This window comes from Harpia harpyja (genome assembly GCF_026419915.1).
Source record: "Harpia harpyja isolate bHarHar1 chromosome W unlocalized genomic scaffold, bHarHar1 primary haplotype SUPER_W_unloc_4, whole genome shotgun sequence".
NCBI classification, from domain to species: Eukaryota; Metazoa; Chordata; class Aves; order Accipitriformes; family Accipitridae; genus Harpia; species Harpia harpyja.
The window spans coordinates 15,114-39,181 of NW_026293186.1; the positions used below are offsets into that span (position 1 = coordinate 15,114).

At 52.2% G+C, this 24,068-nt stretch overlaps 1 protein-coding gene across 1 annotated transcript; it reads left to right on the plus strand.

The window, feature by feature from the left end:
• The first annotated feature begins 1,269 nt into the window (after window positions 1-1,269).
• Window positions 1,270-22,859, plus strand: ARHGAP35 (Rho GTPase activating protein 35). Its single transcript, XM_052779475.1, is given in 8 exon segments — window positions 1,270-1,416; window positions 9,707-13,661; window positions 18,871-19,015; window positions 20,707-20,738; window positions 20,740-20,785; window positions 21,264-21,395; window positions 21,801-21,906; window positions 22,076-22,859. Coding segments are annotated over 7 exon segments (4,518 nt in total). The 5' UTR covers window positions 1,270-1,416; window positions 9,707-9,965; the 3' UTR covers window positions 22,437-22,859.
• Window positions 22,860-24,068: the final 1,209 nt, after the last annotated feature.

Consider the following 24,068-nt stretch of genomic DNA (forward strand, 5'->3'; position numbering starts at 1 on the left):
GAGGGGTCTGGGGGGGAGACCATCCCCGGGGGGAGACACGCCCCCTCCTTTAGGGGAGGGGAGTCCCCCACCCTTAAGGGGAGGGGTCCAGGGTGGGGAGACCCCCCATCCACCTTAAAGGGGAGACCTCCTGGGGAGAGGAGACGTCCCCGCCCCCTTTTAGGGGAGGGGTCCTGGGAGCGGGAGACCCCAGTTAGGGGAGAGGTCTGGGGTGGGGAGAGTCCTTGGGGCCCCTAGGGATTCAGCCCCCCCCTTAAGGGGAGGGGTCCTGGGAGGAGAGACCCCCCCCCCCAAGCTAAGGGAGGCCTGAGAGGGTGGGTGGGTGAGGGAGGGGGAGACCCCTTAAGAGGGGCTTGGCCCCCCAAGTTAGGAGGGAGGAGGGAAGACACACCCCCTTCTTAAAGGATTGGTGACCCCCCCACCAGCAAGGGGGTGGAGGGAGGGGACACCCCCTCTGGGGCAGGGAATGCAGACCCCCCCACCATTAAGAGCTTGGGGGGCTTCTCCCCCCCCCCCAGCCCCAAGGATCCCCCTTTATGGAGAGGGGGGGCTCGCTCAGCAGGGCGTGAGGGGCTGCTGCCCCTCTTTGGGGGGGTGCGATCACCCTGTCCCCCTACTTGAGCGGGGGGGGAGGCAGGTATCACCTTCCCCCAGATTTGCGCCCCTGTGAAAGGTCTCATGGAGGGGCTGGGGTTTGAGGGGGGGTCCCCCACAGCAGGGACAGCCATGGAACCAAGCTCCCAGCCCCCCCAGAGCAGGGGGGCAAGCCCTAATCCCCCTCCCCAAAAGAAAAGGGGGGGGGGTGTCTTTTCCCTGTGCCAGCAGAGCCGCAGGCTGATTTTTGGGGTGCTGCTGCCTTTTCGGGGTGTCCCCCCTGCTCTTGGGGGGGGTGTTTCCAGCATCTGCTTTTTCGGGTGGCAAATGCCCCCCTCTTCACCCCCCCTACCCCCCCCTTTTCATTTTTCCGGCCCGTTTCCAAAATCCTTGTCTGCCAACCCACGTTCCTTCGTTTTTTCTGGTGGTGGCAGTGACCCCCCCCGGAGACGAGGTCAGGGTTCGACCGGTGCCAGAGCTGCCTGCCGGCAGCTGCCCCGGCTTGCTCAGAGCAAAGCCGTCGTTGCGACGATGCCCACCAGCAATTAAAAAGCGTCTTTTTATTCGGTAATAAATTGACGGCGCCGGCTGCGGGCCAGGGAAATGGTTAAGACGTTCGCTGGGAGATTAAGCTTCGCACAATGATTCTTTATATTTGGGATTTTTAACGGAAACAGGGGCTTTGATTTCTCGATAGTGATTTTTATTGTTTTAATTTTTTTTTCTCCAGGAGCTGCAGTATCCGCACAAGCCGCCGGTAATTGGCGTTTAAAACTGCAGAGATAAAGACGGGCCTGATGCACGCTTGGGCTGGCTGGTGATGTAATTTTTAATGGCCTGAATTCACTGATTTCTGCTTTCACCCTGCCAACTGGGGGGGTGGACAGACTTGAGAAACCACTTGATTTTAAAATTAAAAACCCAAAAAGGTGCTGAGCTGGGCGCCAAGACAGTGCCGCAGAGGATGCCTGCTCCTGCACAGGGGCTCCTGCTGTTTTCCTTATTCCATCCCAATATGGGGAAGCTTCATGAGTGTAATGTGCTTTGTCAGGCTTTTGACAGCGCTTGGGAAAATAAATTTAAATTCTTTTTTTTTTTAATCCCTCCCTTTCTCTGTCCGCATTCCTGGGCGCTTCAGGGTGGCACCGCTCACCTCTGAGCCTCAGGGAGCTTCGGTTTTTCCTTTGCTATCTTAAAAAAAAAAAAAGCTGTTGTGGTTCCTAGCTGTGCAAAACGTCCGATTTTAGGACTTTCCTTGCTCAGGCACTTGCGCATCTCCTCGTCCTGGCTTGGAGGACAGGATTCAGGGAGCGGCACGTCCGAAACGGCATCTTCACCAGAGCGCAGCACGAGCAGGATTTCCCAGAGAGGGTCGGTGTCTGTGCTCTGGCTCTTCCTTCCTCTCTGCACCTGCTTTCCTCTTCTTTTTTTTTTTTTTTTCTTTTTAGTCTTTATTTTTTTTTCCTTCTTGCCCAGCCAGCCTCGGTTCCCTCCCGGTGTCTCCCTGGCTGCGTCTGCTCACCGGGTAGGTTTTCCCTTGGTCCTCGTGGCATCACCCATCTCGAGGCATCAGCAAATGGTGATTTTTGGAGAGGTTTAGGCTTTACCTGGATCCAGAGTGGTTTTGGGGATGCCGATTTGGAAGCTTGTCCTCTCCGAAGCAGCGTGACCCGATCGTGAGCATCTTGTAGAGGTCCGTGTTTTCGCGTGGGGCTTAACCTGGATAATTTTCTGCCGTCCCCCTAAACCATGGTGGGTTTTCTTGGTGCTGGTGGGAGAGGAGCTGGTCCCCTCGGGAACCAGGCAGTTCAACTGGGGAGCGTCCAGTGGGGCTGTGAAACCCTGCAGAAAGACACCCAATAAGATTGCGGCTGCATCTTCCCTCCCTGCCTCTGAACTCTGGTGAAACCAGGAAAATCAGGGGGGTAGGCATGTGCTGAGCTTCATGCCTGTGGGGTCTGCAGCCGTCCGACAGCCGTGGGGCAATGGCGACCCTTGTTTTGGGGTGAATTGGCTTAACTGGGGCAGGCGAGGGGTTGAGGCGGTGAGGTCTGCTTGTTTTTCCGAAGGAAACTGGATTTATTGCAATTGCGGTTGGGAATTGGGTGTGTAAAAGTGATTTTTATGGTGATGAGATTTTGGCGTGGCTGTCACAGAAGGTGATGCTTTTGTTGGCGCTGGGCTTGAAGCCTAATTAGTCATCTTCTAGCCATGGCTGACTTAAGTGGTATGCGCCGGTGTTTGGCCGGCTGGGCTGGGACTCAATGGTTGGTCTTTGCTCCTTTGCTGAGGGATCTCTATGACTTTGACATCCTTTGGCCTCGTCCTTGCTGACTCATTTGGACGTTGCCCCAGTTTATTTTTCTTGAAAATGAGTTTTGAGTTTGCTAGCCGGAGGGTCAGGGCGATTAATGCTCTGGTACCTTCTCGGGGAGGTGGCTGGTGGCGGAGCTGTTAACCACCCAGGTTGGGTGGGATGGACAGCTCCATCCCCACTGCGGAGACGTTTCTGGTTGGGTTTTGCTCTGGTTGGGTTGAACGCCTCTGGGGCTGTTGGTGGCAATACACCAGGAAGGGCCCCAGTTGGTCCATGAATATAGATAAATATAAATGTATGCCTGTATACGTTGACTGCAGTCAACGGCTCAAAGTCCAAATGGAGATCAGCAATGAGTGGTGTCCATCAGGGGTCCATACTGGGACCAGTACTGTTCAATACCTTCATCAATGACCTAGACAGTGGGATTGCAGGTGACACCAAGCTGAGTGGTGCCGTTGGTACCCTCGAGGGAAGAGCTGCCGTCCAGAGGGAGCTGGAGGTGTTGGCCAACGTGAACCTCATGAGGTTCAAGAAGGCCAAGCGCAAGGTCCCGCAGCTGGGTGGGGGCAATCCCCTGTCCCAGCACAGGCTGGGGGATGGATGGATGGAGAGCAGCCCTGCGGAGAAGGACTTGGGGACGCTGGTGGGTGACAAATGGGACATGAGCTGGCAATGTGCGCTCACAGCCCAGAAAGCCAAGCGTCTTCTGGGCTGCAGGTCGAGGGAGGGGACTCTGGGGTCCCCAGCACAAGACAGACGTGGACCTGCTCAAGTGGGTCCAGAGGAGGCCATGGAGATGGCGCGAGGGCTGCAGCAGCTCTGCTGCAGAGAAAGGCTGAGAGAGTTGGGGCTGTTCAGCCTGGAGAAAAGAAGGAGACCTTACTGCGGCCGTTCAATAAAGGGGCTTGTAAGAAAGATGGAGAGAGACTTTACCAGGGTCTGCAGTGACAGGACAAGGGGCGACAGCTTTAAACTGACAGAGGGGAGGGTTAGGTTGGACATGAGGAAGAAATTCTTTGCAATAAGGGTGGCGAGACACCAGAGCAGGTTGCCCAGAGCAGCTGTGGATGCCCCATTGTGGGAAGTGCTCGAGGTCAGGTTGGACAGGGCTCAGAGCAACCTGATCTAGTGGGAGATATCCCTGTCCATGGCAGGGGGTTGGACTGGATGGTCTTTGAAGGTCCCTTCAACCCAAACCATTTTATGATTCCGTGTATATATATATATATATATGTCTGTCTGTGTGTAACCCTGCAGTCTGAGCCCTCGTGAAGCTGTTGGCAGAGCCAACAACTCAGCCCAACGCCATGTTTCTGACAACCCGCCTCAAAGCTGTTTTCTCCCATTCTCCTGCCAGGAACACCACTGGAGGAGCTGGCCTTGGCCAGGCAAGGGGGTTACAGCCGCGCCATTCAGTCTGCTCATTTGTGAAACCCCCTTCGTTAGGAGAGAAGCTTGTCGTTTTGCAGGCTCCCTGCTTTCGCTGGGGGGATGGACGAGTCCCTGCAGAGAGCTTGCGCCTTGCCACCCATCGCTCCTTCCTACGTGTCCGCAGAGAGCCGGTGAAAGAACAGGTCTGTCTCCGCTGCCGGCATGCCAAAAAAATACCCCAAAACAAGCCCCATAAGAGGTTGATTTTGCCCAGTGCTTCTCTCGCAGCGAGAGCTGTGGGTGGTGAGCCAGCGGCTGGAGATGATTAATATTCATGCAGCACTGCGTATCCCTTTCCCCATCCCATAGCACTTGACCTTTGCCTTTTGTATCAGGATTACTGAATTGTTTTTAAAGCCTTTTATGAGTTGACGAACACAGCGGCATTGCCACACGCCAAGGCTGTGTTGAAGGCAGCATTGGGGCAACTTTTAAATACCTAGATGAGAAGCAATGGCACTTAGATGAAGATTTTTTTGTTTTGTTTTTTCTCTGCTATGTCATTTTGATGTGACTAACTGTCCAGGATATTTATCTTATGATGGATAAATAGTGGTTTATTGGAGAGGGGTTGTAGCCTCAAGGTGTATTTATTTTTGCTTAACGTTATCCCGGACTCGGATTTGCATTTGCTGTGACGTGAGATGCTCCTGGATGCCACCTCGTTGCAGAAAAATCTTTGCCCGCCCGTTGCGAGATACTGTTTAACCACGTATTTATCCCCCCCCTTCCTTTTAGTCAAAGATTTAATGACCCAGCTGGGGAGAGCGCACCCAGGCCGCTTGGCTCCTGGCCAGGTATTTCCACTGTTTTAGCCATGAGATTATTTTGTGGTGCTTCGATGACGCCACGGCTGGGCTCACCGAAATGCCTGAGATAAGCAAGGCTGGCTCCAGACTACCTGAACTGGCCGCTGTGGTGGGATTGTGCCACGTGCCTTCCCCAGAGAAGGGGAATGCCAAACCCACTCCTTTCATTTTTAAGCTTCACGGTTGGGTTTTGTTTGTTTGTTTTGTTTTGTTTGTTTGTTTGTTTTTTTAAGGGCTTCGAGCAAGTTCAGGTTTGCCGCTTGCAGAGGACAGAGCGACCATAGGTTTCATGTCCGAGGCTGGTCCATGGCACCAGGTGGTTTAACCGGCAGCTGGAGAGACGCAGAGCTTGGGGAGCAGCAGCATCTCCGGGGGACCCCATCATCAGGCAGCTCTGGATGACTTTTTTTGGTGATGTTAATACACCCAGAAAACAAAGCGCTGGAGATGCCCTGCGTCCCCTCAAGGTGTTGCGGGGCTGCCATTTCTTTTCGTCTCTGTCTCTGTGTAGTCCGGCTTCTAATTTAGAGCCTTAGCTTATTTAATTTAAAATGGTTATACTAAACACTCGGTTTTCTTAAAAATGCAAATTTCAGAGGGGTTCTGGGTGCAGGACCACACTGGACGGAGAGGCTCGTCCCATGGTGGGCTGTGGTCCAGCCGGTCACCGCTCCACAAACAAGGTGTAGGCGAGGACGGAGCTGTGTCTCCTTAAACCCTCTGCACCCTGGATTTAATTTCATCTGATTTCCCATTGGGAATGCTGGTTCTGCTGTTATTTTAGCCCCTGGCTTCATGCTGTGCAGAGCACTCGGTGCCCCGGGCATCTGTGGCAGCGGGTTGAGGAGGAAGAGGATCCTATCAACCTGGGGAGAGCTGCAACATGGAGGTCATTCCCCTTAAGTAAATGAAAAGCCATGCCAAAAAATGGTCATCGGCGTCCGTGCTGCTGTCGGGTCCCCTTCCCTCAGGGGTTTTTGAATCACAAGCTGGAGTTTCTCCTCCCACAGCACTTGCCGGGGCCTTCGTGACCCTGGTGAGTGCCGCAAAGATCATGAAGAAAGCTTTGTTTCTGATTTAATAGTGTTTGGAAAGCTGCTTAATTGAACGTACTATTAATTCTGGGGCTGTTGTGACACACACATGCAGCGAGCGTTGGGGGCTGGCGTGGAAAGCCAGGTTGAGTGCCAGCAGCCACCCAGGCTTATCAGCAGCCAGGATTGCGTGAGCTGTCGTCGCTGGCAGCTGTGGTCATATCCAGGTTTCAGGTATCTGGGAGCGGAAAATACCTTTTTATTTTTTTCCTTCTCTTTGGCTCTGCTGCCAGCTTCTTAAGAGGAAACGAGCTAAATTCCCCCTGCTTTGCTGGGAATTAACAGAGCGGGTCCCTTCTTCCTGGTCCTCCTGGCTGGACTTTGTGGCATAAATGAGTAACTCCTGACTCAGGGATTTAGGGGAGAAAATGAAAGCGAGCGCCGTTTGACACCAGTTTTCCCCTTCCCATGCCCCGAGCAGAGGAGAAAGGATGTTGCTTTGTTAGGTTGAGCTAAACAGGGAGCTGAGGACATGCAGGCATGAGTGTGAGCGCACCCAAAAGCAGGGTGGGTGTGAAGCTTTCTGTGGCTCCTGGGTCTGAATCTGGAGGTAGGTTACTTATCCTGACGCCGGGCTGATCCCTCCAGCTGCTTTCGCAGCATGTGCAGAAAAACACAGTGGAAATGGGCAGGCTCCCATGCGCTGGCCAGAACTGATCCCGCCGCATGTCCCAGCACTCCCCCAAAACCTGCTCTTACGCCACTGTGCTTCCGAAACCTTGCATTTCTCTTTTTTTTTTTTTTTTTTTTTTTTTTTTTTTTTTTGGTAAATAAAGCCTAATTTTAAAGGTATGAAGCTGATCCACAGGAGGAAGTGGGGGAAATAGCTCTCAGGAGTTGCATAGGATGCGCGGTGATTTTTTTGAACTATTATCCATGTCTAATTTCTATAATTTTGGTGTGGAAACCCCACCCACGGTGTGCTCGGATGTCCCAGTCTGTTGCTTTTTGCCAGCATAGGAAATGCTTGTGCAAGCGAACATGAGCAGGATGAAGGTGATGGTGCGAAGCCGAAGGAGCTGCCTCTGCTGGAATTCACTTTTGCTTCCAAAACCTGTCTGTGGAAATGCTTCTGCAACTGTGTTTACCGTGAGTTTTGCCAACGGAAGAGAAAAAGGCGGATTCTCTGCCAGGCAAAAGTGAACAAAAAACCTGATTTTTCACCAAATTTGTCAGAAATTCATTGGACGATGCTGTCACCCGACCCAGCCACATCCTGCAATTCGTTAATAAATTGCCCGCTTTGCACCGAGGATTAACATGGGAAATGGTGCAGGATCCTCCACGCCGGCCCTTCCTTCCCCTTGTTGGACACTTGGTACATTGCTGCCTTCACTCGTTACGGATTTGGTCTTGGAAATCAGTGGCTCCACAGCTCCAGGGGGTTTTATTTTTTGCAGAAAATTGGGAAAGTGGTTTTACGTCCACGAGAGGGCTGGGCATGGCTGGGGAGATGCTTCGTCGTGCTGCGCGACCAAGGGTAGCCCATCTGTTGCACGAGATTAAGTGTTTCGGACCCAGATGGTTAAAAGCTTAAATCAATCTTTGCAAAGATCCAAACGACCCATTTCGGGGACTTTCTGCTACTGGGACGCGGAGAGAAAATTTACAACCGGGGGGGAATCCCTCTGTCCTGGTGCCCATGCTGTGTTTCCAGCTGCTGCATCAACTGGACTCTCCGGCCGGAGCATGGGAGCATCGGAGAGGAGATGGGAGAGCAGCAACGGCTCACCGGTTCAGCCGCTGGTCAGACAAACCGGTTTAAACAGCACAGGGGGTAAGCTGAAACACACTGATGTCTCGCCAGGGTCCGGGTGCTTGGCACCCACCTGGGCTCATCCTCCAAAATGGGGAGAAGCAGTGAGGATTGAGGAAAAATGCAGGAGGAAGAGTGGTTCCCGGCGGAGCGGCAGAAGAAGCTGTACAAGCAGCCCTGAGCCCCATCCAGCCTCCCGGGGAGTAACTGCGTTCCTTCAAATTGAGCGATGAATAATTAGGTGAAGTAATTAAAGGTTTGACAGCAGCTCGGCAGCATTGCACCGGTGCTGCGGCTGTTACGTCCTTTTACCTGCAAGAGTCTCACCTTGAGGAATGACACGTGCTGCCAATAAGTGATGTTCCCGCAGGAAATAACATGTCCACAGAAGAGCCGAGAGTTTGCAGACCAACTCCTAAAATGCCCGAACTTCTTGTGTTTAAGCCCAAACACCCACTTCTTCTTCATGGCATTCGGATCACATAACCTGGTAGCTCGGCTGATGCAGGTGACCTCATGGAGGGGTGAAATGTGGGGTTTTTTGAGATCAAATGAATGTCAGGGTAGGTTTTTGAAAGCAAAGCGCCCGACAGCATGGCAGGTTCGCAGCAGCCTTTGTCTGTTGTGTGATCCAGTCCAGCTGGGGAACTGGAAGAACTGCACTATCCAGACATCAAAGCAGAGGAGATGTTGTGGAAGGCTGTGCTCCCTGGGTTGTTCCGACGACCCACGATGTCATCTGCACGCGAGTTAATTTTGATTTTTGCCGTAAACTGAAAATTCTTCCGCTCTCGGATTGTAAAGCAAACTATCTAAACTGCTGTGTTTCATAGAATCACAGAAGGTTTTGGGTTGATGGGACCTTCAAAGATTATCCAGTCCAACTCTCCTGTCATGGGCAGGGACATCTCCCACTAGATCAGGTTTCTCCAAGCCCCTTCCAACCTGACCTTGAACACTTCCAGGGATGGGGCATCCACAGTTTCTCTGGGCAACCTGCTCCAGTGTCTCACCACCCTCATAGTTTCAGGAGCAGTAATTAGGATCGTCCCTCCCTCGAACGCTGTTCCCTCTGGGAGGACTTTCTCATGTCGGCTCATGCTTGGGGCGCCTCTTCAAGGCTTTAGTTGGATCGCTCTGCTTTTTTTTTTTTTTTTTTTTAAGCTATTCTGATCCTATTAGATCACCTCTATCCGCGGGGAGTGAAGAGGTAATCCTCCTGGTAAAAGCAGTATTGGGTGTTAAGCTGGCACTACACCTAATCTTAAGTCAAAAACCAAAGAAAAGATGGGATGGTTTGTTTTACTTGCTTTCTTTTCAGCATTGAATCGGAAATGCCCGTGAAGCGAGCCCTCTCCCCCAGGCTCCGCCGTGGGTCCCCTCGGCTCTTCCCTCTGCTGCTGACCTGTTTTTCTTGCTCCCTGCCCGGCTGGGGGGCAGACCGTGACCTTGATCTGCCTTCATGACACAGTCAGCTTGTGGTTTGCACCCACAAGCCGCTTGTGACGATGGTGGGGAAGCAGTACCCATTGCGGTTAGCGCTCAGTCGGATGCTGCGGCTGGCACATCTTGGCCGCTGCCGGTATCTCCCCTGCGTCAGCGCTAGCGTTCAAGTGCGAGGCGTATAAAATGGTGCAGGCAGAATTAGGTCTGTTTGGGGTTCCTGAGCTGAAATGCTGATGGTTGTTTCTTTTTCTCCTAGGGGGAAACGTCGGTCGTCCAGCAACGGGGACCAGCAAGAACTGAAGCACTGCTGGTATATACAGGATGGGAACGATGAACTTCATCACCCCAGTGCCCTGCCTGGCTTGAGAACTTTCACCCCGCCTTCCACTGAGCTCCCAAGTCGCACCGGGTGCCGGAAACGCTAATCCTCTCGGGTGCCAGAAACGCTAATCCTCTCGGGTGCCAGAAACACTGATCCTCTCGGAAGCAGTTGACTGGGACAGGATGTGTGGACGATGATGATGGCAAGAAAGCAAGATGTTCGCATTCCCACCTATAACATTAGTGTGGTGGGATTGTCTGGAACGGAGAAGGAGAAGGGGCAGTGTGGCATTGGGAAATCCTGCCTTTGCAACCGGTTTGTACGGCCCAGCGCGGATGAGTTTCATTTGGACCACACTTCGGTTCTCAGCACCAGTGACTTTGGGGGAAGGGTGGTCAATAATGACCATTTCCTCTACTGGGGGGAAGTTGTGCGTTCCCTGGAGGACTGCGTCGAATGTAAAATGCATGTTGTGGAGCAGACGGAGTTTATCGACGACCAGACCTTTCAGCCTCACCGCAGCACGGCCCTGCAGCCCTATATCAAGAGGGCTGCTGCGACCAAACTGGCGTCGGCTGAAAAGCTCATGTACTTTTGCACTGATCAGCTTGGGCTGGAACAGGACTTTGAACAAAAACAGATGCCGGATGGAAAGCTGCTGGTGGATGGCTTTCTTCTCTGTGTTGATGTTAGCAGGGGTATGAACAGGAACTTTGATGATCAGCTCAAATTTGTTTCAAATCTTTACAATCAACTAGCGAAAACAAAAAAGCCCATCGTGGTGGTCCTGACAAAGTGTGATGAAGGCGTGGAGCGGTACATTAGGGATGCACATACTTTTGCCTTAAGCAAAAAGAACCTTCAGGTTGTGGAGACGTCGGCTAGATCCAATGTGAACATTGACTTGGCTTTCAGCACCTTAGTGCAGCTGATTGATAAAAGCCGGGGAAAGACTAAAATCATCCCCTACTTCGAAGCTTTGAAACAGCAAAGTCAACAGATAGCTGCTGCTAAAGACAAGTACGAGTGGCTGGTCAGCCGCATCGTCAAAAACCACAACGAGACGTGGTCGAACGTGAGCCGCAAGATGCAGTCCTCTCCAGAGTATCAGGATTACGTCTACCTGGAAGGAATGCAGAAAGCCAAAAAGCTGTTTCTGCAGCACATCCACCGCCTCAAGCAGGAGCACATAGAGTGCCGGCGGAAGATGTATCTCGCCATGCTTCCTCAAGCATTTGAAGCCCTCATCCCAGACCTGGACGAAATAGATCACCTGAGCTGCATAAAAGTGGAGAAGCTCTTGGAGACGAAGCCGGACTTTCTGAAATGGTTTATTGTCCTGGAAGAGACGCCCTGGGATGCCACGAGCCACGTCGACAACATGGAGAATGAGCGCATTCCCTTCGACCTGATGGAGACTCAGCCTGCCGAGCAGCTCTATGAAGCTCACTTAGAAAAGCTGAGGAATGAGAGGAAAAGGGCAGAAATGAGAAGAGCTTTCAAAGAAAACCTGGAGACTTCCCCTTTCATCACGCCCGGGAAGCCCTGGGAGGAAGCACGCAGTTTCATTATGAACGAGGATTTTTACATGTGGCTAGAGGAGTCTATTTATATGGATATCTACAGCAAGCACCAAAAACAGATTATAGAAAAGGCCAAGGAGGAGTTTCAGGAGCTGCTCTTGGAGTACTCGGAGCTGTTTTACGAACTGGAGCTTGACGCTAAACCCAGCAAGGAGAAAATGGGCGTCATTCAGGATGTCTTGGGCGAAGAGCAAAGGTTCAAAGCCCTGCAGAAGCTGCAGGCTGAGCGGGACGCCCTTATTTTGAAGCACATCCACTTTGTGTACCACCCGATGAAGGAAACGTGTCCAAGCTGCCTGGTTTGCATAGACTCTAAAATCGAGCACCTGATAAGCTCCCGCTTCATCAGGCCCTCCGAACGCAACCAGAAGAACTTGCTTTCGGACTCCAACATCGACAGGATCAATCTGGTGATCCTTGGCAAGGATGGTTTGGCGCGTGAGCTGGCCAATGAGATCCGGGCGCTCTGCACCAACGACGACAAGTACGTGATCGAAGGTAAGATGTATGAGCTGTCCCTGAGGCCAATCGAGGGCAACGTCCGGCTCCCTGTTAACTCTTTCCAGACGCCTACCTTTCAGCCTCATGGTTGTCTCTGCCTTTACAACTCGAAGGAGTCACTGTCCTATGTGGTGGAAAGCATCGAAAAGAGTAGAGAGTCGACCATTGGTAGGAGGGATAATCACTTGGTTCGCCTTCCTCTGACGCTCATCCTCGTTAACAAGAGGGGGGACACCAGTGGCGAGACGCTACATAGCTTGATACAGCAAGGCCAGCAGATCGCAAGCAAGCTGCAGTGTGTCTTTCTGGACCCCGCGTCTGCTGGCATCGGGTATGGCCGTAACATCAATGAGAAGCAGATCAGCCAGGTTTTGAAGGGACTGCTGGACTCAAAACGCAACTTAAACCTTGTCAGCTCGACCTCCAGCATCAAAGACCTGGCAGACGTCGACCTTCGGATCGTCATGTGCTTGATGTGTGGAGATCCGTTCAACGCGGATGACATCCTCTTACCCATCCTGCAGTCCCAGACCTACAGACCTTCGCAGTGTGGCAGCAGCAGCTCCGTCCTCCTCGAGTTATCCATCGGGCCACACAAGAGGCGCGTGGAGCTCTCCCTCCTTTCCTACCATTCCTCCTTTAGCATTAGGAAAAGCCGCCTCATCCACGGATACATTGTCTTTTACTCGGCGAAACGCAAGGCGTCCCTGGCCATGCTACGTGCCTTTCTCTGCGAGGTACAGGATATCATCCCCATACAGGTCGTGGCGCTTACGGACGGCTCCATAGACATCCTGGACAATGACTTGAGCAGAGAGCAGCTCACCGAGGGTGAGGAGATCGCCCAGGAGATTGATGGCAAGTTCACCACGATACCTTGTAGCCAGCCGCAGCATAAGCTGGAGATTTTCCACTCGTTTTTTAAAGACGTGGTGGAGAAAAAAAACATCATCGAAGCCACCCACATGTACGACAACGTGGCCGAAGCCTGCAGCACGACAGAGGAGGTGTTCAACTCGCCTCGAGCGGGCTCCCCTCTTTGCAACTCCAACCTGCAGGACTCTGAGGAGGACATCGAGCCCCCCACCTACAGCCCCTTCAGAGAGGACACATCCATGCCCGCCCTGCCCAAAGACCACTCGAAGCTTTCCATGGAGCTGGAGGGGAACGATGGCTTGTCTTTCATTTCCGTCATGAGCACTTTTGAAAGCAAGCTGAACAACAAAGTACCTCCTCCAGTGAAACCAAAGCCCCCTGTGCATTTTGACATTACAAAGGGGGACCTGTCATATTTGGAGCAGGGGCATCGGGACGGGCAGAGGAAGTCTGTGTCTTCTAGTAGCTGGTTGCCCACAGACTGCTTCGATCCTTCTGATTATGCTGAGCCGATGGACGCTGTGGTCAAACCCAGAAATGAAGAGGAGAACATCTACTCCGTGCCTCACGACAGCACCCAGGGCAAGATTATCACCATCCGAAATATTAACAAAACCCAATCAAATGGCAGTGGCAACGGCTCGGACAGTGAGATGGACACCAGCTCCCTGGAGCGGGGCTGCAAGGTATCGGTTGTTAGCAAGCCCGTGCTGTATCGGACGCGCTGCACGAGGCTGGGCAGGTTTGCTAGCTACCGAACCAGCTTCAGCGTTGGGAGCGATGATGAGCTGGGACCCATTCGAAAGAAAGAGGAAGACCAGACTTCCCAAGGGTATAAAGGTGATAATGCCGTTATCCCCTATGAAACGGCCGACGGGGAAGATCCGAGGAGGAGGAACATCCTGCGCAGCTTGAGAAGGACGACGAAGGTAGGCTGGTGCTTTCTGCCCTTCGATCATGGGATTCGCGGGGTAGAGGTCGGGATGTACCGCCAGGCGTAAAGCCTGAACGAGGGCGGGAGCCCCTGCTGTCACGTTCATGGCGTGTTTTTCATGTATTTACTGATTGATTGATTGAGTAGGGTGAGCACAGATTCTCTTTATTTTATTTTTTTATTGTGCGTTAACTCACTGCTGGGTGGCCTGCGTGAACTTGCAGTCCTATGCCAAAATCAGCTCCGTCGTTTCCACCGTGGGTGTTCAGCTCTGACAACTTTACCCTCGCGACACACTTCTGAGAAAGTTTGTTCCGTGCTCAGAAGTTAGGAGTTTCAAGGTACAATTAACCGAAACATGGGTGCTTTGAAAGGTGGCCTCCATCTGCCTTGTAAATTCTCTTTAACATGGATGAACGGAGTAAAGTCACTATTATTGGCATAGAGTCGTTTAAAGAAATGGGGCGAAGCTAGATGTGTCCGAACAGAGAAGATGCTGGTAAGTTGAGGACACGTCTAAGTTGTTGTCTGTTGCTACTCTTGGGTGGCTCTTCTCAAGGCTCTTCTCTAGATGTACTGTGCTGCTGCAGCTCTACAAAACCAGCCTTAAATCCACCTGGATTTGCTGCCGCTCTTCAGCACAATGGTGGATCTGCTCTTTAGAGAGTGAAACTGGTTTTGGACGAGCCCGCTGGTTCGCGGTGCTGTGTGGTTGAGTAGGCTTTGGAATTCTTGGCCAACAGTTGGCATGTCGATGGCCAACAGTTGGCCGTCAAAGCCACACAGCCCTAAGCATGATGTGGTAGTGTTGGGCATGTGGTGGGCATCCTGCCCACCCCAAGACATGGTGGACATCTTGGCTCCAGCACGTGGATGCAGATGGAGAAGCCAAGTCATGCTTGCGTGGTCCATGGGAACGAAAATGCCTGGCGCTGTGGTGGGATGGAAGCACGCACACACACACACACACACATATATATATGTACAACATACAGAAACATGCAATACAGATGTTATATCTGTACAGATATATCACAAACGTGGCATATACAGAGGCACTCGTGTCATGCCAACAGACATATACATGCACACACGTTGAATATACACACACGTTACACATGTTAAATATACATACACACAGACATCACACACGGAGGTCATATACATATGCATGTTACACACATGCACACACATACATACACTATATACATATATAGATGCACATTATATGCATGCACACTATGAACAGACACTTATACACACATATATACATACATGCTTTATGTACACACGCATATATACATACAGACTTATGTACGCACATATAAATATGTGCACACATATACACACAACGCACCATTATATACATACGCATATGCATATTATATACACATGTATCTTATACATAAATGTTATGTACATGCACACACATATAGACACGTTATATATACATATACATACATGCTATACACATGTACATACGCATACAGACACTATATATACACACATGTGCAGGCACACGATATATGCACAGATACACGTGTGCACCCATGTTGTTACGTACACATCTATACAGGCACGTACACTATATACACACAGACGTTACGATGTGGGTGTATATACGTGTGCGAGGAAGAGGGGAGGCAGGAGGAGGAAGGGAAGCGGGGGCTGCACTGCCCCCAACCTGGCAGAGGGAGCAGCAGCAGCCGCCGCTGGATGTCCTGCTCGGAGCCGCCTGCTGCTGCAAAACCAATCATGGTAATTGAGGCATTATTAATTTCCACTGGAAACAAAGGGAGAGCCACCCACAACGATCTGCCAAGCAGGAAGGAGCAAAACGAAATCCTCCTCTCCTCGGTGGGGAGGATGGGGCTGGTGCAACGCCCTCGGCCTCCGGGAACGATCCTGCTCCCTGCTCCGTCATACCGAGAGCTTTCTCAGTTTCCCTTCTGTGTCCAACTGCCGAAGCATCGTTTTCTGCTCGCTGCATTAAAAAAAGCTCCGTCCAGACGCTCCCACTTGTCGGGGGGTGCTCGGGAATCGGGGAGAGCCGGTTGCTCTCATCCAAAAAAGGTGTTTCGAGGCTCCCCAAAAAAAGGGTGTTTTGAGTCTCCCCGAAATACCCACAGAGGCAGAAACTTCCCTTACGGGCAATGGATATGCTCCCTCCCATGGCGTGGGACACGCTAAGAGGAGAATGGGCTGTGCTCTTCTGCAAGGGGAAGAGGCTTTGCTGATGGGACCCGGGTTTCCAGCTGGCAGGTTTGGGTTTATAACTGGCTTGTTTGGGTTTCTAGCCAGCGGTTTTGGGCTTTGGTCCTGTGCTGTATTCTAGCACGTCCCCTTTTCCAAGGGGAAGCCAAGGGATGTGACCAAGCAGTGGATGCTGCTGCTAATAGTGGTGCTTAGCGTTTTAATTGCTCCCCCTTAATTCTGGGGATTTATTTTTAAGTCACAGTTTCATCATCATTTTACTGATGGGAACGGTGTGCAGTGGCAGGTACCACCTTGCCCAGGCTGGAGGAGCGTTTGGGTTTCCACCTTTGCTTTGGTGACATGTTGCAGGGTTTATTTTGCTCTTTCCTTGAAGTTTAGTAGCAAAATTCTGATTGTAGAATGGTTTGGGTTGGAAGGGACCTTCAAGGACCATCCAGTCCAACCCCCTGCCATGGACAGGGATATCTCCCACTAGATCAGGTTGCTCTGAGCCCTGTCCAACCTGACCTCAAGCACTTCCCACAATGGGGCATCCACAGCTGCTCTGGGCAACCTGCTCCGGTGTCTCGCCACCCTTATTGCAAAGAATTTCTTCCTCATGTCCAACCTAACCCTCCCCTCTGTCAGTTTAAAGCTGTCACCCCTTGTCCTGTCACTGCAGACCCTGGTAAAAGTCTCTCTCCATCTTATAAGCACCTTTATATATCGAAAGGCTGCCAGAAGGTCTCTCTCTAGTATGTCCATGTCTCTCCTGTACTGGGGAGCCCAGTGCTGGACCCAGCACTCCAGGTGGGTTCTCACCAGTGCTGAGCAGAGAAGGATCACCTCCTTCCAGCTGCTGGCAACGCTTTGTCTAATGCAGCCCAAGACACCGTTGACTGCCGTTGTGGCACCTTGCTGGCTCGTGGTCAACTTGGTGTCCACCAAACCCCCCCCCCCCCCCCCAAGTCCTTCTCTGCTGAGCTGCTTTCCAGCTGGGTAGCCCCCAGCATGTCCTGGTGCCTGGGGTTGTTCCTCCTCCCCAGGGGCAAGACTTTGTGCTTCTCCTTGTTGAACTTCATGAGGTTCCCATCAGCCCATTTCTCCAACCTGTTGAGGTCCCTCTGGACGGCAGCATGACCCTCTGGGCTATCAGCCGCTCCTCCCACTTCGGTGTCATCAGCGAACGTGCTGAGGGTACATCTGCCCCATCATCCAGATCATTAATGAAGATGTTAGACAGGACTGGACCCCAGATTGACCCCTGGGGTACTCTGCTGGGCACTGGCCTCCAACTAGACTTTGCTCCATTGATCACCACCCCTTGGGCCTGGCCGTTCAGCCGGTCTTCAACCCACCTCACCCTCTGTTCATCAACAGCTTCTCCAGGAGAATCCAGTGGTGATGGTATCAAAGGTCCTACCGAAGCCCAGGTGGACACTCCACCGCTCTCCCCTCGTCGACCAGACCAGCCACTTCATCCTAGAAGTTCACCAAGTTGGGTGAACTTCCCCTTGGTGAAGTCCCATTGGCTTCTCCTATTTTTTGGTCTTTCCCTTCTGCACCCAGAGAGGTTTTTTCAGCTAAAGACTGACAAAAATGCCTATTTTGATGAAAACAGTGCTGCTGTTTATTTTTCACCTAAGGTGTGACATCCAGGAGGCTCCACCTTAGACGTTGGCGAGCAACAACATTTGGGATGAAATCCGTCAGCTTTGCAAAGCCTTCGGTCAGGTTTAATGTCCCGTAGCGGGGAAGGGAGTGTTGGGAGAAGTGGCTGCCCTGTCCGTAACCACCGCCCCCGCCTCTCTCTTGAATAAATACATTACGATGATAATCATTCACTTTAGTAAATAATAATAGTGGCCTGCTTGAATAAGTGTCTTATAATAATAATATTAAATGCGTCGGCATAAATAATGATGCGTCAATAAATAATAATGCGTTGGTATAAATAACAGTTCATTGGAATAAATAGTAATGCATTGGGATAAATAATAATAATTCATTGGAATGAATAATAATGCTTTGGAATAGATAATAAATTGCTTGAATAAATAGCAATCCACTGAAATCGGCACATTATCTGGGTCTTGCGGCTGTCAGTGAGGATGCTGCAGATGCGGGAGCACCTCCGGGAGGGTATTTTCCCCCCCTGGCTCCTGCTGGATCTGGCCCAGCTGGGAATTCAGCCTGGCAAAGCCGGTCGCTGTGTTTTAGGCTTTATCCACAGCTGTGCTTGGCATGGTTTGGTCAGCCAAGGAGCAGCGGGAGTTTGTTGGGGCTGTGGCTTTCCCCATTGGATCGCCTTGTGCCGCTCCTGCCAAAATAACTGGATTTTGGCTGCTGATACCCTTCGCCGTGTAAAAATTTTAAGAGCAGCCTCCGCATCCTTCCTATCTTGGTGGTAACAGGTCGACTTGCAGATTTAAGTGTCTAAATAAACAGGCGTTGTAGAGAAATTCCATGCGGGGACGGACGACAGCACACCAATATGATGATCAAAGTCGCCGGTTTATTGAGCATAGCAGATCATTCTTATACAATTCTCTAAGTTCCTCAAAAGCTCTGATTGGTTGCTGCGTGCAAGCATACAGTGTCCACGCGCATAAACATAAAACATAATTGGTTATACTAACTCTGTACATGTGCATAAACATAAGGCATAATTGGTCACACCACTCTGTACACGCGCATAAACATAAGGCATAATTGGTTATATCAATCAAAATATGCGAAACTTGTCTCAATCTAATTGGTCAAGATAAACTGCCGAATTGAGGTTGTTTGTGCCAAGTTCCCTTTATCATGGAATGTGCACCTGTGTTCTTCTAATTGGCATCTTTCTTTTTTTGTCTTCTTGTTTACCCTGTTCAAGGCCTTCTAAAGGCGTCTGGAATGCTCTCGTGTACTCTACTTTCAGACCCAGTCACTAAGTTCCATATAACTGACTCCTACAGGGCGTATTTGGGGTATTTGCCTCAACTCTGCTCTTCTCTCTCCCGCAGAAGCCAAAGCCCAAACCTCGGCCGTCCATCACGAAGACAACGTGGGAAAGCAACTATTTTGGGGTGCCTTTGACCAACGTAGTGACTCTGGAGAAACCCATCCCCATCTTTATCGAGAGATGCATCGAGTACATCGAAGCAACAGGTAAGAGCAACTGGCTGCGGAGCTTTCTGCCCAGGAGGAAAGGTCTCTTGTTGCAAGCTGCAATGGCAGCACACGGGGAGGTTTCTTCTTCATCGCAAGCTTGGGTCACCATGGTTTTTTTCTGAGAAGGTGTAAAACTCTTCCCCGGATCCTTTTTTATTACCTGGGGAAATGAGCGTGCCTGGAGAACCACTGGCCTCGGACATCTGCTGTTCCCATCCCGGCCTCAGAGGCGAAGGGCTGAAATAACTCCAGCTGCCTTCAGGTGGGACCTTTTTTTGGGGCGTCCACCTTGCACCTTTCCCTCTAAGCAGTTGATGTTGATGGGTATGGCCTCTGGTAGCCCTAATTAACACCAAAATAAGCTCTAGGCTTTTTTTCCGACGGCTTTTTCCCCCCGTCAGGCTCTTGCTCCAGGAAGCTGTAATGGGGAGATTGGGCGGCGGGTGCTTCCCCTTTCTCTGGCATATTTTTTTTTTTTTTGCTGATGGCAAAGCGTGAGCTGACACCGCTGCCGCATCTGAGAAAAAACAGTCGGTGCTGCTTCACCCCCTGGTCTCCCATCTGGAAAATCCAGGCAGTGTTTTCTCTTCAGGGAGACCAGGTTTTGGGTTTTTTTACCCCCTCTGTACACCAAAAAAAAAAAAGAACATTATTTGAGCGAAGATGCCTTTCGCGGAAGAGACATCAGTGTCATCGCAGTGTGCTGTAATTTGAATTAATTGTTAACACTTTAAATGAGCACAAAGCGACTCCAGGAGTTTAACGCTACTCTGGGGATAAATCACCTAAAATCGAGGTTGAGGTTTGGAGGAGCCGTGTAAAAAAAATAGAATGGGGGGTAAAAAGATAAATCAGGGGTGAGAAATTCTGCGTGGAGCTGCGGGTAGGTTGGTTCAACTTTGACATTAACTTGCTGTACCTCCTAATTTTTGAACTAAAAAAGAGATCTCTACGGGGTTGTCGTGGTTTCAGCCCAGCCGGTAACAAAGGACCACGCAGCCGCTCACTCACTCCTCCCGCCCCCCCGGCCCCGGTGGGATGGGGAGGAGAATCAGAAAGGAGAAAAGAAAAAAAAAAACCCCAGAACCTTGTAGATTGAGATAAGGACAATTTACTGGACAACACAAAAAAAGAAGTTACAACAACAACAACGGTACTAATAAAAGAATATACAAAACGAGTGATGCACAGTGCAACTGCTCACCACCCGGAACCCGATGCTCCGCCACTTCCCCCACCGAAAGCCAAGCGAGAGAGCTCCCCTCCCAGCCCGCTCCCCATTTATATACTGAGCATGATGTCACATGGTATAGAATAGATCCTTGGCTAGTTCAGCTCAGCTGTCCTGGCTGTGCCCCCTCCCAGGTTCCTGTGAAAATTAACTCTATCCCAGCTGAACCCAGGACAGGGGTGCTGGGTTTAAAAGATTAAAAATAATAAATAGGGAAATTCCTCCCCATTGGGACGAGATCACAGGCTGGGTTTAAACTAGGATTTCCTGGAGGAGCAGGATTTCATGGAGGGGTAGGGATTTGGGGTATCATCGCTTCCAGGCTCTGGGGAGCAAATGAGATGTATGGATTTTAATGCCTATAAACAAGGGTTTATAGGGGGTTTGTCCCTAAAGCCCCCCACCCCGTTTGCTCATGCCCCCCTTGTACTGATACCTGCTCTTTTTTCCTTGCCAGGGCTGAGCACCGAAGGCATCTATCGCGTGAGCGGGAAACAAGTCGGAGATGGAGAGCCTGCAGCGGCAGTTTGACCAGGGTAACCTCTGCCACCGAGATTCCTCCTTTCTCACCCCAAAACTCGAGGGACGCCTGCGCCCAACGTGCCTGCGTCCCCTCCACCACTGCCAAAGTGGTTTTAGGATGAAAACATGTTTGGGCACACTTAACCCCTGTCGTTCTCATAACCTGGACAAGGCTGACGTGTCTGCCGTGGCCGCACTGCCCTGTGCCGTCCCAATGAGTGACGCTGGGCACCGAGACTCTCCGGTCCCCGCATTTTTCTGGATGTTTTATCCGTTTTCATGCCCCTCCTGCTGCTGGCTCACCTGCTGGGCGTCGGGGTTCGGTTCCTCTGTGAAATGGAGATTGGGGTCGGTGGCTGGAGGTGATTTTCTGCTGGCAGCAATGCCGAGCTGCTTCGGAGCGAACCCCCCCATCAGCTTCCTGCACCCCCAAAGCGCTTCAGGGTGCGACCACAAACCTGGGGGTGTAACCCCAAGACTCTCCCTTTGCAGATCATGGGCTGGACCTGGCCGAGAAGGATTTCACCGTCAACACCGTGGCTGGTGCCATGAAGAGTTTCTTCTCCGAGCTGCCCGAGCCCCTGGTCCCCTACACCATGCAGGTTGAGCTGGTGGAAGCCCACAGTGAGTACGCCCGGGGGGGTCCTGACCCTCCTGCCCCAGCCCGGCCCGTCTCCTTATTAATTTATACCGTACCAGCTCATTTGCGGGCAAGTCTTGTTAATTCATACCATAAAAGTCCATTTGCGGGCACGTCTCCTTATTAATTAACATCCTCCAAGCCTGTTTCTGGCTGGAGATGCTCTGCCCCAGCATCGCCACTCGGCGCCGTCCTGCGCCCATGAGCAGCGTGGGTTTTTGCCAGGTTTATTTTCAGGAAAGACTGATGATCTGCTTAAGCTGGTGGCCCAAAAATCCCCCTGCAAAGAGGAGGGATCCCGCAGCGGGATGCTGCTACGACCGGCTGCAATGCCTGGTGAGTGTTTCTCTGCCGTGGCAGCTACCCGACTCCACTTTTCCTCCTGGCAGAAATCAATGACCGGGAGCAGAAGCTCCACGCACTGAAGGAAGTGCTGAGGAAGTTTCCCAAGGAGAACTACGAGGTCTTCAAATACGTCATCAGGCACTTGAACAAGTACGTATCGGGGTTCCCGAGATGCGGGGAAGAGCACCCCAAAACCCCCCCCCCCGCAATGCCGGGACTGGGGCTCACCTCTGCAGCCGGATGGCGTCGAGGCAATCGGGGGGGGGGTCCCTGCTGGCACCTCACCGGCATCGTCTTGTCCCCTCTCTCCCCACTGCAGGGTCAGCCACAACCATCGGGTGAACCTGATGACCAGCGAGAACCTCTCCATCTGCTTCTGGCCCACCCTGATGAGACCTGACTTCAGCACGATGGACGCCCTGACGGCCACCCGCACCTACCAGACAATCATCGAACTCTTCATACAGCAGTGCCCCTTCTTTTTCTACAACCGGCCCATCCTTGAGCCCCCCAGCGCCGCTCCCGGTTCTCCATCCGCCGCCCCCCCTGGTGCCCCTTTCCTCCCTGCAACGCTGGGTACGGCTCAGCCCTCGCCTCCCCAGACCCCGCCACCGTCGCCACAGTCGCCCATCCAGCCGCTCCTCCCGGCCCAGCTCCACGCAGAGCAGCACACGCTGTGAGCTGTTGCCAGGAAAAAAAAAAAAAAAACAACAAAAAACAAAAAAACAACAACAAAAACCAACCAGAAAAAAAACCCTACAAGAATCTTGGTCTGGTCTGGGGCGCCTGGCGGAGACAGGGAAGTGAACGCTGGGCTTGGGCTCGCCCTCTCCTGCCCCGACGCAGACTTGGGCACGGCGGGAGCATGCTGGGTCATCCGGACTTGGGGCCCAAGGAGGATTTTTCCCCACCTTTCGGTTTGGGTAGGGGGTTGAGGAGCAGATCCGGCACTGGCGGGACAGTGGGGCTGAGCCGGCAGACCCATGTGTCAGGGCGCTCGGCAGATCGGATGCTTCTCTGGCTGCCTCTGGACTTTTTGGCTCGGTCCCCGGCACCAGCAGACCCCCTCGCATCCCACAGGACGCAGCCAGTGGCTCACCTGGCACTGTCTGAAGCTCATCCTACGTGGCCCAAGGCTCGTCTGGCACATCCCAGCTCACCCAGCATGGCCCAGGGCTTGTCCGACGTGCTGCAGTGCAGCCCAAGGCCTGTCCGGTGTGGGCTGATGCTCATCCAATGGGACCTGAGGTTCATCCAGTGTGGTCTGGCATAGCCCCAGGCTTGTTCAATGCAGCCCAAGGCTCATCTGACGTGGTCCAGCGTGGCCTGAGGGTCATCTGACATGTCCCAAGGCTCACCCAACGCATCCCAAGACTCATCTGAGATGACCCGAGGCTCATCCAATGTCACCCAGCACATCCCAGGAGTCATCTGATGAATCCCCCACCCCGCTTTCCGCCTGCCCCCAAAAAGCCTTCGTGGGTGCCCAGTGTTGCCTTTTGGCTGGGACCACCCCCCCCCCCGTTTCCGCCCCTCTCCAGGGATTTTGGCATTAAGCACTTACTGGAGGGGAGAGGGTTGGGCCCGCTGCCCCCACCCCCCCCAACCCCGTTTTTGGCTGGATTTGGGGTTTTTCCTCTAGAAAAGCCAGTGCCAATTTTGAAGTTGGGTTCAACGGCTTTCAGTTTGGGGAAGGAAAGCTGGAATTTGGCTGCGGCAAGGACGGCTTGGTCCCCTTTGGGGTGGGGATTGGGTGCCCTGGGGGATTGGGGGGGTGCCCAGATGCCTGGGTCCCCCTGGGATGGGGGGGGGGGTGGGCTTGGACACCCGGATCCCACAGGAAAGGGGGTTTGGACCCCTGGGGGATGGGGATACCTGGATGCCTGGGTCCTTCCCCTGCTCCCAGTACCAGGGTGGTTTTAAACTGGATTTTCATGGTACCACTGGGAGAGCATGGGGAAGGCTCCCACCACCCCTCCTGGGTCTCTTCGCACTTTAAGACACCCCCAAACCTCACCCCCCCACACACCACTGGTGATGAAAACAGCCCAAACCCACCAAAAACACACACCCCCCCCAACCACCCCTGGGGGGGGACACATGGACTCCTCTGGCCCATGGAAACCCTCAAAAAGGGCTTTTTTTTCCCCAATTTCTCCAGTCTTGTGCTTTAAAACAAAAGTGTTGGTGTAAATAGCTGCCGGCTTTTTTTTTTTTCCTCTTTTTTTTAATAAAACTGGCCAAAAAACCCCCTGAAAAGAAGAAAAAAAAACCCCAAAAAGTATGAAAAAAGAAACAAACAAACAAAAAAA